This window comes from Lycium barbarum, chromosome 2, assembly GCF_019175385.1.
Source record: "Lycium barbarum isolate Lr01 chromosome 2, ASM1917538v2, whole genome shotgun sequence".
Taxonomy (NCBI): Eukaryota; Viridiplantae; Streptophyta; class Magnoliopsida; order Solanales; family Solanaceae; genus Lycium; species Lycium barbarum.
Window position 1 is genome coordinate 122,917,109 of NC_083338.1, and position 13,335 is coordinate 122,930,443.

Genomic DNA, 13,335 nt, shown 5'->3' on the forward strand with positions numbered 1-13,335 from the left:
TCTCCGTTTCGATCTTCCGAAGATTCCGGGATCAGGATCTGTGATTGCTATTTGGCATTCTTCCCTTCACTCCGATCTGGCGCCTTTATAGTCTTAACAGATTCTTTAACCGCGAACATTTCTTTTGCGGCCTGCTGTTCACCACAGACGGTTTTGATACCTTCTGGAGTCGGGAATTTCAATACCTGATGCATAGTCGAGGGAACCGCTCTTATGAGGTGAATCCACGGTCTGCCCAGCAATGCATTGTATCCCATATCTCCTTCTGTCACATAAAATTTCGTCTGCTGCGTAGTTCCTACCATACTAATCAGTATAGTGATCTCACCCTTAGTCGTTTCGCATGCCATGTTGAATCCATTGAGGACCCGTATAGCCGGTACGATCTGATCTAGTAGTCCAGCTGTTCGATGACTCTCTATCGGATGATATTAGTTGAGCTACCTGGATCAATCAGCACACGTTTAATTCTAAACTTATTGACAAGGACAGATATTACCAGTGCGTCATTATGCGGCTGGGCGATGCCTTCCATGTCCGCGTCATCGAACGTGATGGGGCCATCAGGGTCATCGTTTCGGATATGCTTTTCCCTCGTTATGGAAATTTTCGTGTGCTTCGTAACCGGCCCTATGGGAACGTCAGTTCCTCCCATGATCATGTGTATCACCTGCTGGGGCTCTTCCGTCCTATCATGCTTGTTGGAATTCAGGTTTTTAAAATGGGTTTTTGCTCGCTCACTTAGGAATTCTCGAAGATGCCCCAAATTGAACAGACGGGCGACCTCCTCTCTCAGATGTCGACAATCCTCAGTTCGATGGCTGTGAGTATGATGATACTTACAAATAAGACTTTTGTCCCGCTTCTCCGGGTCAGATTGGATTGGCCTCGGATGCCTTGTTTCTTTGTTTCGGATAACGGCTGCCGCTAAGGTTGCTACATCGACGCAAAAGTTGTACTCGGATAACCTTGGAGTTTCTCTATTTCCCAAAGCTCTATCGATAACAGTTTTGTTTACCAAACCACGGTTATTTTGGCCTCGATCATTCCTTCGATCGTTTCTCCTATCATTCTTGCATGATTCGCTGTTACGCCCATTCCCCATTCGATCGAGCGGGTACGACTGGTATCTGTCATATGATAATCTGGAATCTCGATCTATCACTTTCCTTGAGCGATCACCTCCTTTACCGGAATGCCATGACACTGAAGTGGCCTTCAGAATCTTATCGTCTTCGATCCTGATTTTCGACTGATATTTGTTGTGCACATCAGCCCAGGCGATTGCCGGGTATTCTATCAAGTTTTGTTTTAGTTCCATAGATGTGATCGAGCTCCTCGAGTTGAGCCCTTGGGTGAAAGCCTGAACGGCCCAATCGTCAGTAATTGGAGGTAAGTCCATGCGCTCCATTTGAAATCGAGCCACAAACTCGCGGAGGGTCTCGTTATCGCATTGCTTAACGTTGAATAAGTCCGATTTTCGAGTTTCGACCTTGATAGCCCCGGCATGGGCCTTAACGAAAGCATCAGTGAGCATGGCGAATGAATTAATCGAGTGCTCGGGCAAGTTATGATACCAAATCATAGCTCCCTTCGATAAAGTTTCCCCGAATTTCTTAAGTAGCACTGAGTCCCTTTCGTCATCGGCGAGGTTGTTGCCCTTGATAGCGCACGTATACGCAGTCACATGCTCATTTGGGTCCATTGTCCCATTGTACTTCGGGATATCGGGCATGCGAAATCTCTTAGGGATTTTCATCGGTGCCGCACTTGGCGGAAATGATATTTGAACAAACTTTTTCGTATCCGGTCCCTTCAACACTGGCGGAGCCCCCGGGATTTGATCGACCCTCAATTGTAGTTCTCCACCTTCTTATCGTTTGCCTCTATCTTCTTTTCACCAGATTCGACCCGTTTGGTCAATTCTTCGAGCATTCTTATCAATTCGGTACTTTGTCCGGGGTGTCCCTCGTTACCCCGTGAGGCATGTATTTCATTTTTAAAATACGTATGGCCTCAGGTATAGAAACCGAGGTCGATACCCTTTTGTTACAAACGCTCACGAGGTATAATAAAAATGAACTTAAGAACAGATGGAAACTGATTTAATAAGATTCTTATGATAATTGATGTAAACTATTTCTCTCCTTGCTATTGCCAACCTCTTTCACGAATGATGACCTTCTCTTTATATAGTAGAGGAGTTTCAACCCTAGTACAATTCTAAATAAAGCAGGTAAATCTGGTGACAGCTATATTGCCGAGATCGACGCCGAAATATCCGGGTGAGGACGGATATTTCGGTCTCCCACTAATGGCAGTTAATCGCCCTTCCTTTATCGCCTCATCCTGGCCCGGGCTTGAAGCCTCGTTCCCGGTGAGACAGCCGTATTGTGACCGAGCATAACCATGACGACGGGAAACCGAGCGTTCCTGTGTCCTCGGTTTTACCCGTATACAGTACCAATTAGACATTGTATGCCATCTAAAATAGAGGCGGATCCACCCTTTAGGGTGGGGGTGGCATGTCACCCTCTCGATTAATAAATTTTTTATATACTTATGTTGTATTTTGCTTAAATTAGGTTAAATATTTGATCCTACCACCCCCAATCGCAAATTAGACAAAGGTGCCACGGCTGGCTGACACAAGTTTGAATCTATCTTGAATATTTTTCGACTCCTATTTTTCTTTGCGCTGTTTACTTCCTTTGTACCAGTAATTCCCTTTTCGGCCCTCCCAATTTTCTATTTATCTTTTTATTATTTATATTACCTTTCCTCTTTTCTATTATTTTATCTGTGATCTTTAGCGAGAACACACAAATAGAAACTTCAAAATCCCTTAAATTAAACATTTATCTTAATCTCAAATATGTGAGTATTTAAATCGAAAACTTGGGTCTCAATGGGAATTTTGGATTGAGATCAACATTCAATTTTTTTTTTTATATAATTTCTTTTGTTTATTACTCCCTCCGTCCATGTTTACTTGTCTAGATTTGACTTAGGACACTCTTAATAAGCAATAAATAACATGAGAAATGAATTGGAGTACTGAATAATAAAATGAGAAATGAATTAGAGTATGTATAATTTCAATTTAAATCACTTTTACTACTTAAATTGTGATGAAAATTTTGTAATCACTGCTTAGAAAAAATATGAAATTTATGATTTATTTTTGAGAACTTGTAGTTTATCTAATTCTACATTTACTTATGGGGTGTATTTACCTATTGAAGAGTTTTTCTATTATTTTTCTTATTTTGATTGGTGTAATTCTCTTATTGAAGACGTTATTTTACTTGTGCAAATTCATTTTTTTTAATATACATAAGAGATGCAAGTCCCTAGTGAAAATGTTGATTTTACTTCTGTTGTTAATGAGTGTTAATGAGTGTGATTCCTTATTTAAGATGCTAATTATGTTCATTTCTTGATTTTTGAGATGTAATTTTCATATTTGCAAATAAAAAAAAAACCTATTAATTTGACCCGAATAAATTAAAAGAGATGGACCCGACCCAAATATACATTTCTAACAAGATGTACATTGAAGAAAATAGTGACACCCGCCACCTTCAAATTCTAGATCCGTCTCTGATCTAAAAATTAGTATACAAATTAATGTAGATTGTGTATTGTAATCAGTAAGCAATATAATGTTATCAATGTAGTTTGTATACTATAATCAACAGCATATCATTTAACACTTCTTTACCGTCAAATAATTACAGTATAGTTGTATAACACTCCAACCGGGGAAAGCTTGGAAAGAACGGGAGAATTCCAGAAATTCTTTTCGCCAACCTTGGAATCGAAAGTGATTAGGCAATTTGGTAATTAGCGAAAGCATTGAATCAAACAGTTTAGACTTTAGATATGAACAACTTTTGGTCAATTACATGGTTGTGCTTCTTTCACCTTTTGAGATGCATGACACATTACTTTAGCTTTATCAAAATTATTATACTTGTTTAATTTGTTGATGATGCACTTCTCAAAGTGGCAACGTTATATCTCCATAGCTTCAATGTTTTACATTCAATTATTATAGCACTACTCACTGAATATATAATTCTAATTCATGCATTGAACTTTATTGAGGACAATCATACTACCATCAAAATTTTAGCTCCAGTATAAAATGGTGAACTACACATGTCTAAATTTCAAAAAAGAAAGATCCAAATTAAATTTACCCCTCAACATTTGATTATAATTTAAAATTTTCTTTATGTTGGAGTTTTGTAACGGGTCAAGGTAAAAACCAGAACTATTTCCTAGAAACGTGGTAAAGTTAGACAAAAAGTCTAATGGTAGTATAATTATTCAACATCGAATAGTTCATGAATAGATTTAACCTTTTTCACTTCTAGAAATAAATCGGATCTCTCTTCAACTTAATTGTACTGTCATCGTGATTCCTTTTTTCCTAATCAATTTTCCTAATTATGTATCCATTTTTGCATTTTTTTATGAACATGTCTATGAAGAACAATGTCGGGTCAAATCCGTACAAAATCTCTTCTCCATCCTTTCTCCTTCCTCCCAGACAAAGTTATATGAATATTAATTATTTCCAAAGGGAATCATTTCATTTCCTTAAAGATCTCTTCCAATCAGGAAATAGAACACTGTTTTAGAAATTTTAATGAATTGCAAACAAGGTTCCTTTGTTATGTTATCAGGTGGCTGACAGAATAATTCGTGTTAATTAATTAATTAATTCTGGTCCTTATTTCCAGTAATGATTATGGTACAAAGCAACCTCCACATGTGCGTAAGATAAAAAAAAAGAAAACCCTCACATGTTCCTCCCACACGTAATTATTTGTTGATTGTGCCTGTTTTAGTTTCTTATTGTAGAAGTTTAATGAAAATTTCTTTTGATATATTTTTCTTATTGCCCTTGGTTGCTCCGAGACTTGAGCGTCGAGCCAAGTGAGGTGAGCCTGAGCCTGAGCTTGAATCTGCTCAATCGAGCTAATAGGCATTGAGCTCAGCCAAGCGTTTATTTATCTTAACAGGTCTAGCCAACCAAACTAAGCTATATGTTACTATAGTACAATCAAATCTATATCCAAGCCCGATCAACTCTTAAGTGGTCGTTTGGTTTAAGGTATAACATGGGTTATACCGGTACTAATTTTTATACCACGTTTGGTATAAGGTATAGATTTATCCCGGGATTATTTTATACCTTGTACCAAACGTGGTATAAAAATTAGTGCTGGAATAACTCAACTTATACCTTCTTAACCCACTTATACTGGTATTATTTTATACCATCTTTCAGATGGTATAAAATAATACCAACAGATGGTATAAATTAGTCCCGGGATTGTAATCCCGGGACTATTTTGACCTCAAACCAAACGACCACTAAACGTTTTATTTCGCGCAGCACTATATTTTTAAGAAAAATTAAATAATAATAATAATAATAATAATAAGCTGATTGATTAATAATAATAATAATAATAATAATAATAATAATAATAATAATAATAATTAAAAAATGAATTCAGGTGTGATTGAATTATACCAATTGCCAGCTTAAATAAAATAATAACATAATTTAAAAAATAAATAAATCAAAGTATGTACCACATGACCATAATAATTTAAATTCTTAAATTAAGATTTTAAATTACATTTTGAATTACCAAAAAAAAATTCATATGTCACAATGTATTTGCTCCAAATTGAAAGTTTAACTATATCACCTGGAGTACAAAATTGCATTTAGCCATTAATAATTTTCATTGTGACAAAAACATGAATTGATTACTAAAATGACATCAAAATTTAAGTTAATTACTAATTTACTTTATACTTAAGTCTAAGAGATGAATTTACATTTAAATTGCATTACTTAACTTAGTAGGCGTTTGGCCATGAAAACCAAATATTTTTTCACTTTATTTGGAATTTTGAAGTTGGAGTTGAAGAAGGAGTTGTGTTTTGTTATAGTTTTTTCAAAGAATATTTGGTTGTTTGAATGTACAGAAAGTGAAAAAAAAAAAGTGAAAACAGGTTTTTGAGTGTTTTTTTTTTAAATATGAAGTTGTATTTCAAATTTCACGGCCAAACGTTGATTTTCAAATAAAGTAAAAAAAAAATCAGGAAAAAAAGTGAAAAATTCTCATGGCCGGGTCCTTAGTAAACAGAGCGTACGTCAGTTCCAGCCAAGCAAATTTGATTGATATTTGACCTAACTAAGTCAAAACGAACCAAGTTTTGATTAGTATCTAGCGAGCCGAAATCTTTCTAAAACTAATAATTGAGCTAACATAGTCGAGCTCAGCTCAGTGCCCAAGCCAACTTGTTGCCGCTTATAATTTATAAATTTAAATTGAGCTTCATAACTGTAATGGTAATTAGTTTAGTTTATATCCATCTTGGATCAACTAGCTACGTCATTTGCAAGAAATCTGGAAAAAATTATTGACCAATTGGTTAATCATTCTACGTACTTGAATAGTTGAATGTCTCAGTGCCTAACCGACCAAGGAAAAATGTTAAGAGGCAGTCAGTTTCTAAATTCAAAGCTTAGAAACAAGTCGGAAAGGAAAAATGTGAATTACACTAATACCTCCTTAATTTAGGGATCTTTCGAGAAATTTGCAAGGCCTAGCTAGAGAATTACATTATTTAAAAGGTGCTTCGACAATAAGCCTTGTACTGAAAATTTGTATGACTATTTTATGAAGTGGTTGGTTTAATGTATAACTACACTGTGGGACAATTTTAGAAATGACTGACAAAATAGCTTAACAAAAAAAAATTGACACAGATTTGACAGTTGCCAAATTGCCTTTTGAAATAGTGATTATATACCCATAATAATTATAGTATGTCAATCTTTTGATTTTGTATTTACCAAAGTATTTGACAATATTCCGTCATATTAAGGTTGCGTACACATCACCTTCCAGATCCTACTTCTGAGATTACATCGGATATATATATTCTTGTATTCTATCATAATATCATTCTGAGCACCTTTTAAATTTCAATTCTTTTATTTAAATCAAATTTACTTTTGATGTAATGTGTTTTTTAAACCAAATAACTTTGTGCTACCACTTGATACACAAATCAATTTAAGCTTTTAAATTTTGCGTCTAATCAAATAATGTAAAGTGAAATAAGTAGTTTGGCTTATTTCAATTTCATCATAAAAGCTCGCCTAAAATAATAATAATTGATTCACCATATAAGAAAAGATAGCCATGGCATAACTAATACAGCATTTGATTTGCGGTATTAAATGACAGATGCATTAAATTTTGTGGGAATTGATGTATTATTTATGCGAGATAAATTGTAAAATAAGAATATATATATATATCATGATTCACCATATGGTGATTACGCCTTTTAAAATAGTAATCATGTATTCTCCTCATTATTAATTATTTTATAACAATTCCTTCATTATAGTCCCCGTATAACTAATATTTAGTGTATCAAACAGCCAAATTGTCCAAAAGCAGCTTAATTTATTAGATTCAAGTTTGACATTTTGTTTAAAGTGCTCTTTGTAAAAATGCTTTTTAGCTAAAGTTATTTCCCAATAGACTCAATTAGGTCAGGCCTTGTAACACTGTTCAATCTTGAATAAGGTGACACTTCAAAGCCTTATATTTGTAACATTTGAAATAGGGTCAAGTGCACTAGAAACTTAAAACTTTGACTGGCTAGCAATATTACAATTTTACTAACTACTTCCAAGAGCAAATTAAAGATTATTTTGTGGGGAACAAAAAATACATCCTTCCCCTATGTTCTTTATTGTAGACAGTTGGCAGAGCAAACTGTGTAATACGCGCATCCCAGTCCATAATGCTGATATCTCAATCCCAGTTTTATGTGGCACAAATTTAAATTAAACTTATTAATAATAAGTATCAAATACAGAATGATCATATATTTCGACGATGTTTCCCATTTGTCCGTAGTGGATGAGCTCAGACAATGAGGCATTTCAGGTTGACCTATCAAATTCGATTTGAGAACAAATCCATAAATATATTATGTATGTGTATATAATATAAATATATATATTATTATCCCGTCTTTTCTCTGCATTTTTTCTATCCATTGTCTTGGTAAAGTTTTCGTAGTGTAAATTAACCTTTCTCAATCTTCCCCAAAAGTCTAATGCTCCAATTAATGTAGCAAGCTCAACTTATAACTGGAAATTATGTATTAGCTAGTCCACGATTAAAAGGCAAGAATTTGGCCACCTCAATTGCCTCTTGAGTTCGGCGCCAAAATGGCACGTTTTTGGACCTTGAAGACAAAAATGGTATGTATTCTTTTTTTATATACCAAAAGGGGCTTTTCGTTGGTTATCCAACGAAATGTTAACCCCATTTAACATTTCCGTCAAATGTAAAAAAAAATTGTATTTCGATACCTGGCGAAATACAATTTTTTTTAAATTTTTTTATGTATTTCGCTAGGTTACTAGCGAAATGTAATTCATTTTGTTTTTAAATCCACTTTTTCGTGTTTTTTTTAAGTTTCCTAAAATAAATTTATGAAAATATAAATTTTTTAGGACACAAAAAAATCAATTTTGATTTATTGTTTCAGATATTTTAATTAATTAAAAAAAAATCCATTTTTTCATTTCTTTTCAAAAAGCAGGTTTAAAAAATGAGATTCATTTTTCCTGATTCTAAAAAAACCATTTTTCAGATTTAAAAATAAAATAATTTTTCAGTAATAAAATGCCATAATTTACTTATTTTAAAAAATAAAATAATATTGACCGTTAGTCAAAGGGCATAAATGAGCCAAAAAGTTGAATTGAGGGGTATTCGTAGCAAAATAGATGAATGAAGGGTATTTTTAGACCTTTTCTAATAGTTCAAGAACATTTTTTCCATTTTCTGTTAAATTTTTAACAAAATATTTTGGAGTTGACTAAAAGCACATCACTTAAGCAAACATAATGCTCCATGTAAGAGAACGTATATAGTTTTAGGTCAAAACCTAAATGTAATATACTATTTTGATCCTTTTCTCGAAAACTAAACTGTAACGGCGCGGTTAAGTCCAATAACATGGTAAAATACTACGTTAAAGATTATTTTTTTGTATAAAGCAATATGTTACTGCAGTATTTTTGGAAACTTTAGGTTTAAGTGTTATATTTTTGTAAAGTTATTTTAGAACTTTATATGTCGAGAAAATTAGTCAACTTTATTTTTAAAAATTGAAACCACATAAGTGAAATTGACATTCACAGCTACATTACTCCGAAATTTTTATGTTGAAGCCTATTGCGCGTCATCATATTATAAGTAAAGAAATATGAAAATTTCCCGCCAATTTGGGAGAAAATTAAAATTGGAAGGGAAAAAAGAGGTTTTCTAGAAAATCGGCCCGGTCAAGTGGTTTGAGCTGCTAGATCTCGGAAAAATATGCAAAATTAATTTTTTTTTTGCATAAATCGGATATCCGAGTGCAAAGTTATGACTGTTTAACTACTCTTTCTCCTATATTTTTTAACTAAATTTTTATCTAATTGAATTAGATTTATATTCAAAATAAAGTTATGTCTTGATTAAAAAATAACACGTTTGAATCAAAACCTTAAAAAATAAAGCACTTAAACCTAAAGTTTCCAAACAAAACTTACTTCGGGCACCTTTTCAACCCCTAAAACGACGATTTGAACATCTATGTATCCTTGATGTATTGAGCTTACATTATTGTACGCAGAAAAAAATATCAGGTTCTATATAAAATATTGACATTTCGGAACCTCGACACACGACTAATCGTTGTGCAAAATATGAAAAAAAAAACACTAAGTGTTCCTTACTGTCAATTTTTTTTTTAAAATCTGGAAAATGGTTTTTTTTAGAATCAGGAAAAATGAATCTCATTTTTTAAACCTGCTTTTTGAAAAGAAATGAAAAATTCAATTTTTTTTGTTAATTAAAATATCTGAAACAATAAATCAAGAAAATTGATTTTTTTTTGTGTCCTAAAAAATTTATATTTTCATAATTTTATTTTAGGAAACTTAAAAAAAAACATGAAAAAGTGGAAAAAAAAAGGAAAAAAAATGAATTACATTTTGCTAGTAACCTAGCAAAATACAAAAAAAAAAGTATTTCGCCAGGTATGTAACGAAATACAATTTTTTTTTTTTTGCATTTGACGGAAATGTTAAATGGGGTTAACATTTCGTTGGATAACCAACAAAAAGCCCCTTTTGGTATTAAAAAAAAAAAAAAGACATACCATTTTTGTCTTCAAGGTCCAAAAACGTGTCATTTTGGCGCTAGACTCATTGCCTCCTTGAGTATGGGACAGTCTACCAATCAAATACCAGAAAAACTATGTAAGGGTGCTTATCGGTCGGTTTGGTTCGATTTTGTGAATTATCGATTCGGTTTATTGGTTTGTAAATACGCTAAACCAAAACCAAACCTATAAAATATTCGTTATTGATTTTCGGTTTATCGGTTTTTTGTCCTTAACAGCTCAATTTTCAGTTTAACCAATAAGAAATGCTCCTTTTTTTTCCTCTTTTTTTCATTTGTTCATATATACACCGTCTTCATGCATAAAGTCTGCACAAATTACAAGATAAAAAGTATAAAATGCATTGTAGCAATCTTTCAAAAATAAAACAAGGGCAGTTCTTAGTTTATTTGTTCATAAACAAGGACAACCTCTTTCGAAAAAACACCAGCAGCAAGACAAACTATAACATGCAAAAGAAAGCAGTAAGCAGCAGCACCACCGAGCTAGCAGCTTCAAAGATCCAAAACTGAGAGAACTCGCAAGCCCTAGTTTCCTTTGAGAAGTGAGGGAGAGAGGCAGAGAGGCATCGCAAGCCCTAATTCGTATGAGAATTGAGAGAATATGATTAGAATAAGCATGTCTGCGGTAAGTAATTTAGAAATAGGGTATCTATTTAAAAATTATAATTTAAAGCCATTAATATATAATTAGGGATAAAAATATGATTTTAATATAAGCTTATTGGGTTATCGGTTTAAACATTAACTAAATCTTAAAATTGGAAACCGAACCGATAACCCAATAAAAAAAATTACAGAACCGTTCACAAACCGTTAATCCAATAACCCGATATCAGTAAACTAATAACGTTTTTATTGGTTCGATTTATCGGTTAAATCCGTTTTTGCACAACCCTAGACTATAGTGATAACTTATACACTTGAATATTTGTTATCTAGTTAGGTTTTTCATTCCTCTCCCGCTCCACCCATTTCTCAAGACATATTTCATAAATATAGCTGCAAAGGACAAATAGTTGTAGCAGTCCAAGTTCATGAAAAGTATTTATTCGCTTTGACCCAATAGACCTCACGAATTTATCCTTTCGATACATTACTATCAAGCTCTAAGAGTGATATGGCTCAAGAGTGTGCATATCATGTGAAATTGTGCTTTGTCATAACATCTCATTTTCCCTCCCTTTTTAATAAGGGATTTGCCTAAGGTATCATAAGAACCTCTTTATTGAAAGCTTGTCAGCCTAGCTAGAGCCTATTAGTCCTTTGACCTTGAACTGCTCTCATTCAGGAGCGTCACATATCAGCATCCTCGCTCATGAGGTTTGCCCTACCTTCATATTGCATGAGCCGGGTTTATATATCATATTTGTCAGAGTCCAAGCCCATGACGTACTGTCCGCTTTGGTACAACAAACCTGATGAATTTGTCTCTTGAGCTGTGTCATCATCGAGCCCAAATATATGCATATCATATGAACTTGTATGTTATAATACTTGACATTATCCTCCTTTCTAATGTGGAATTTACTTACGATACCGTATGCACTATTACTCTTTCAAAACTTACCGCTTAGAAATCTGTCAGTCCTCGTCCTTACTCCCCCCCCCCCCCCCCCCCCCGTTAGGCACGTCACGATCAACTGTTGTACATAGGTGAGACTAGGGAAGTTCAAGGTAAACTCAAAAACTAAAAAGCATAACCACCAAATGGACAAAAAAGTCGACTTGTAACTGATTGACTCAGTCAGGTATTAAATTGAAAAACATACCAATAATGCATAGTGTGATTTGATATTGACAATAAAAAGAAACTTTAAAACGAAATAGGACCAAACCGACAATATGTAAGCCATATTTCTTTTATACATATAAAAGATATTTGTTGTTAGTGAAATCACAAGTTGATTGTTTATGTTGTTTGATTGGTTTATAAAAAATAAAAATAAAAATTAAACGCGACAGACTCGAACCAAGAACACCCCTAGGTGAGACCCATTTACTTAAATCTAGCAAATTTCCAATCGATTTATCAGCTAGATTACCGAACCTTCCAAGTTTGTTTCGTCAGCTACATGCACATCTCATTGCATAGCTTATAGCAATTTTAATTCCTCGTTGATCACTTTATTAATTAAGAGGAAAAGTAATGAAAGGGAATTAGTTATTTAAAATTAAGTTGTGACCTCATGGTGAGAATTTGGAAGTTATTATATTTAGAGTTGCCATACTTTCAATTATTACTTTGATGATGTTTGTTTGTTCACCCCACTGGCCCAGCATTTAAAGATATTGTTACACCAACCATAGCAAGAATTTTGTTCTTTGTAAGGTGTATCTAGTTCCATGTACCTATTCACAAATATTGTTCTCTATTTCCTGGAAGTTACTCTCCCTCTTCATACTTGATAAGTTGTTGATATTAATCAAATTACAAAGATTCTTGAAGAAAATTTGATCATTTTCACTCGTGAAATAGGTAATCTTCTATTTCAAAATAACTTATGCTCATTGCATGTTTGGTTCATGGGAACGTAGGGTCTGTTTAGTCATATGAAGGGGTGGAGGTAACATTCGCAATTAGATTCCAATTGAAACAGCAAGTCCTAATAACTACTCTCGGTTGGTACTACAATAAGTTCTGCTTTAACAATTCTATACTAAAATTTTCCCTCCTTAACACCACAACCCAAAGGGAAAATCGAGGAAATTTTCTTTTAGTTTAACCATCTAAGTATTTGAAGTCTGTCTACGAAGGGGCAGAGCACTCCATATCAAAGAAGTTCTTCATTTCTATGGCTTGAACCTAATTAAGCGTGGAGGAGTCCCAATTATCTCACCACACCCCTCCGTGACAAATCAATATCATTTTTTCGATTTAACCATTCAATATCCGAAGTCTACTAGCCCAATTAATTCAAATCTGTGTTGACGTAGGTCTACTGGGGGTAAAGCTTCTCCATTCCCAAGGATCGAACTTGATTACGGATGGAGAGATCCCAACTATCCCACTCCATCCTCCACACTAAATCAAGGACAC

The 13,335-nt window shown here is 33.8% G+C and overlaps 1 protein-coding gene across 1 annotated transcript; it reads right to left on the minus strand.

Annotated features, from left to right (window-relative positions):
• Positions 1–418: 418 nt before the first annotated feature.
• LOC132628840 (uncharacterized) lies at positions 419–1,705 on the minus strand. Its single transcript, XM_060344603.1, has one exon. The coding sequence runs from the start codon at positions 1,703–1,705 to the stop codon at positions 419–421; it is 1,287 nt and encodes a 428-aa protein (XP_060200586.1).
• Positions 1,706–13,335: the final 11,630 nt, after the last annotated feature.

Bases quoted from the DNA above. Each gene is read 5' to 3' on its own strand.
- LOC132628840 (XM_060344603.1), bottom strand. From the start codon at position 1,705: ATGGACCCAAATGAGCATGTGACTGCGTATACGTGCGCTATCAAGGGC.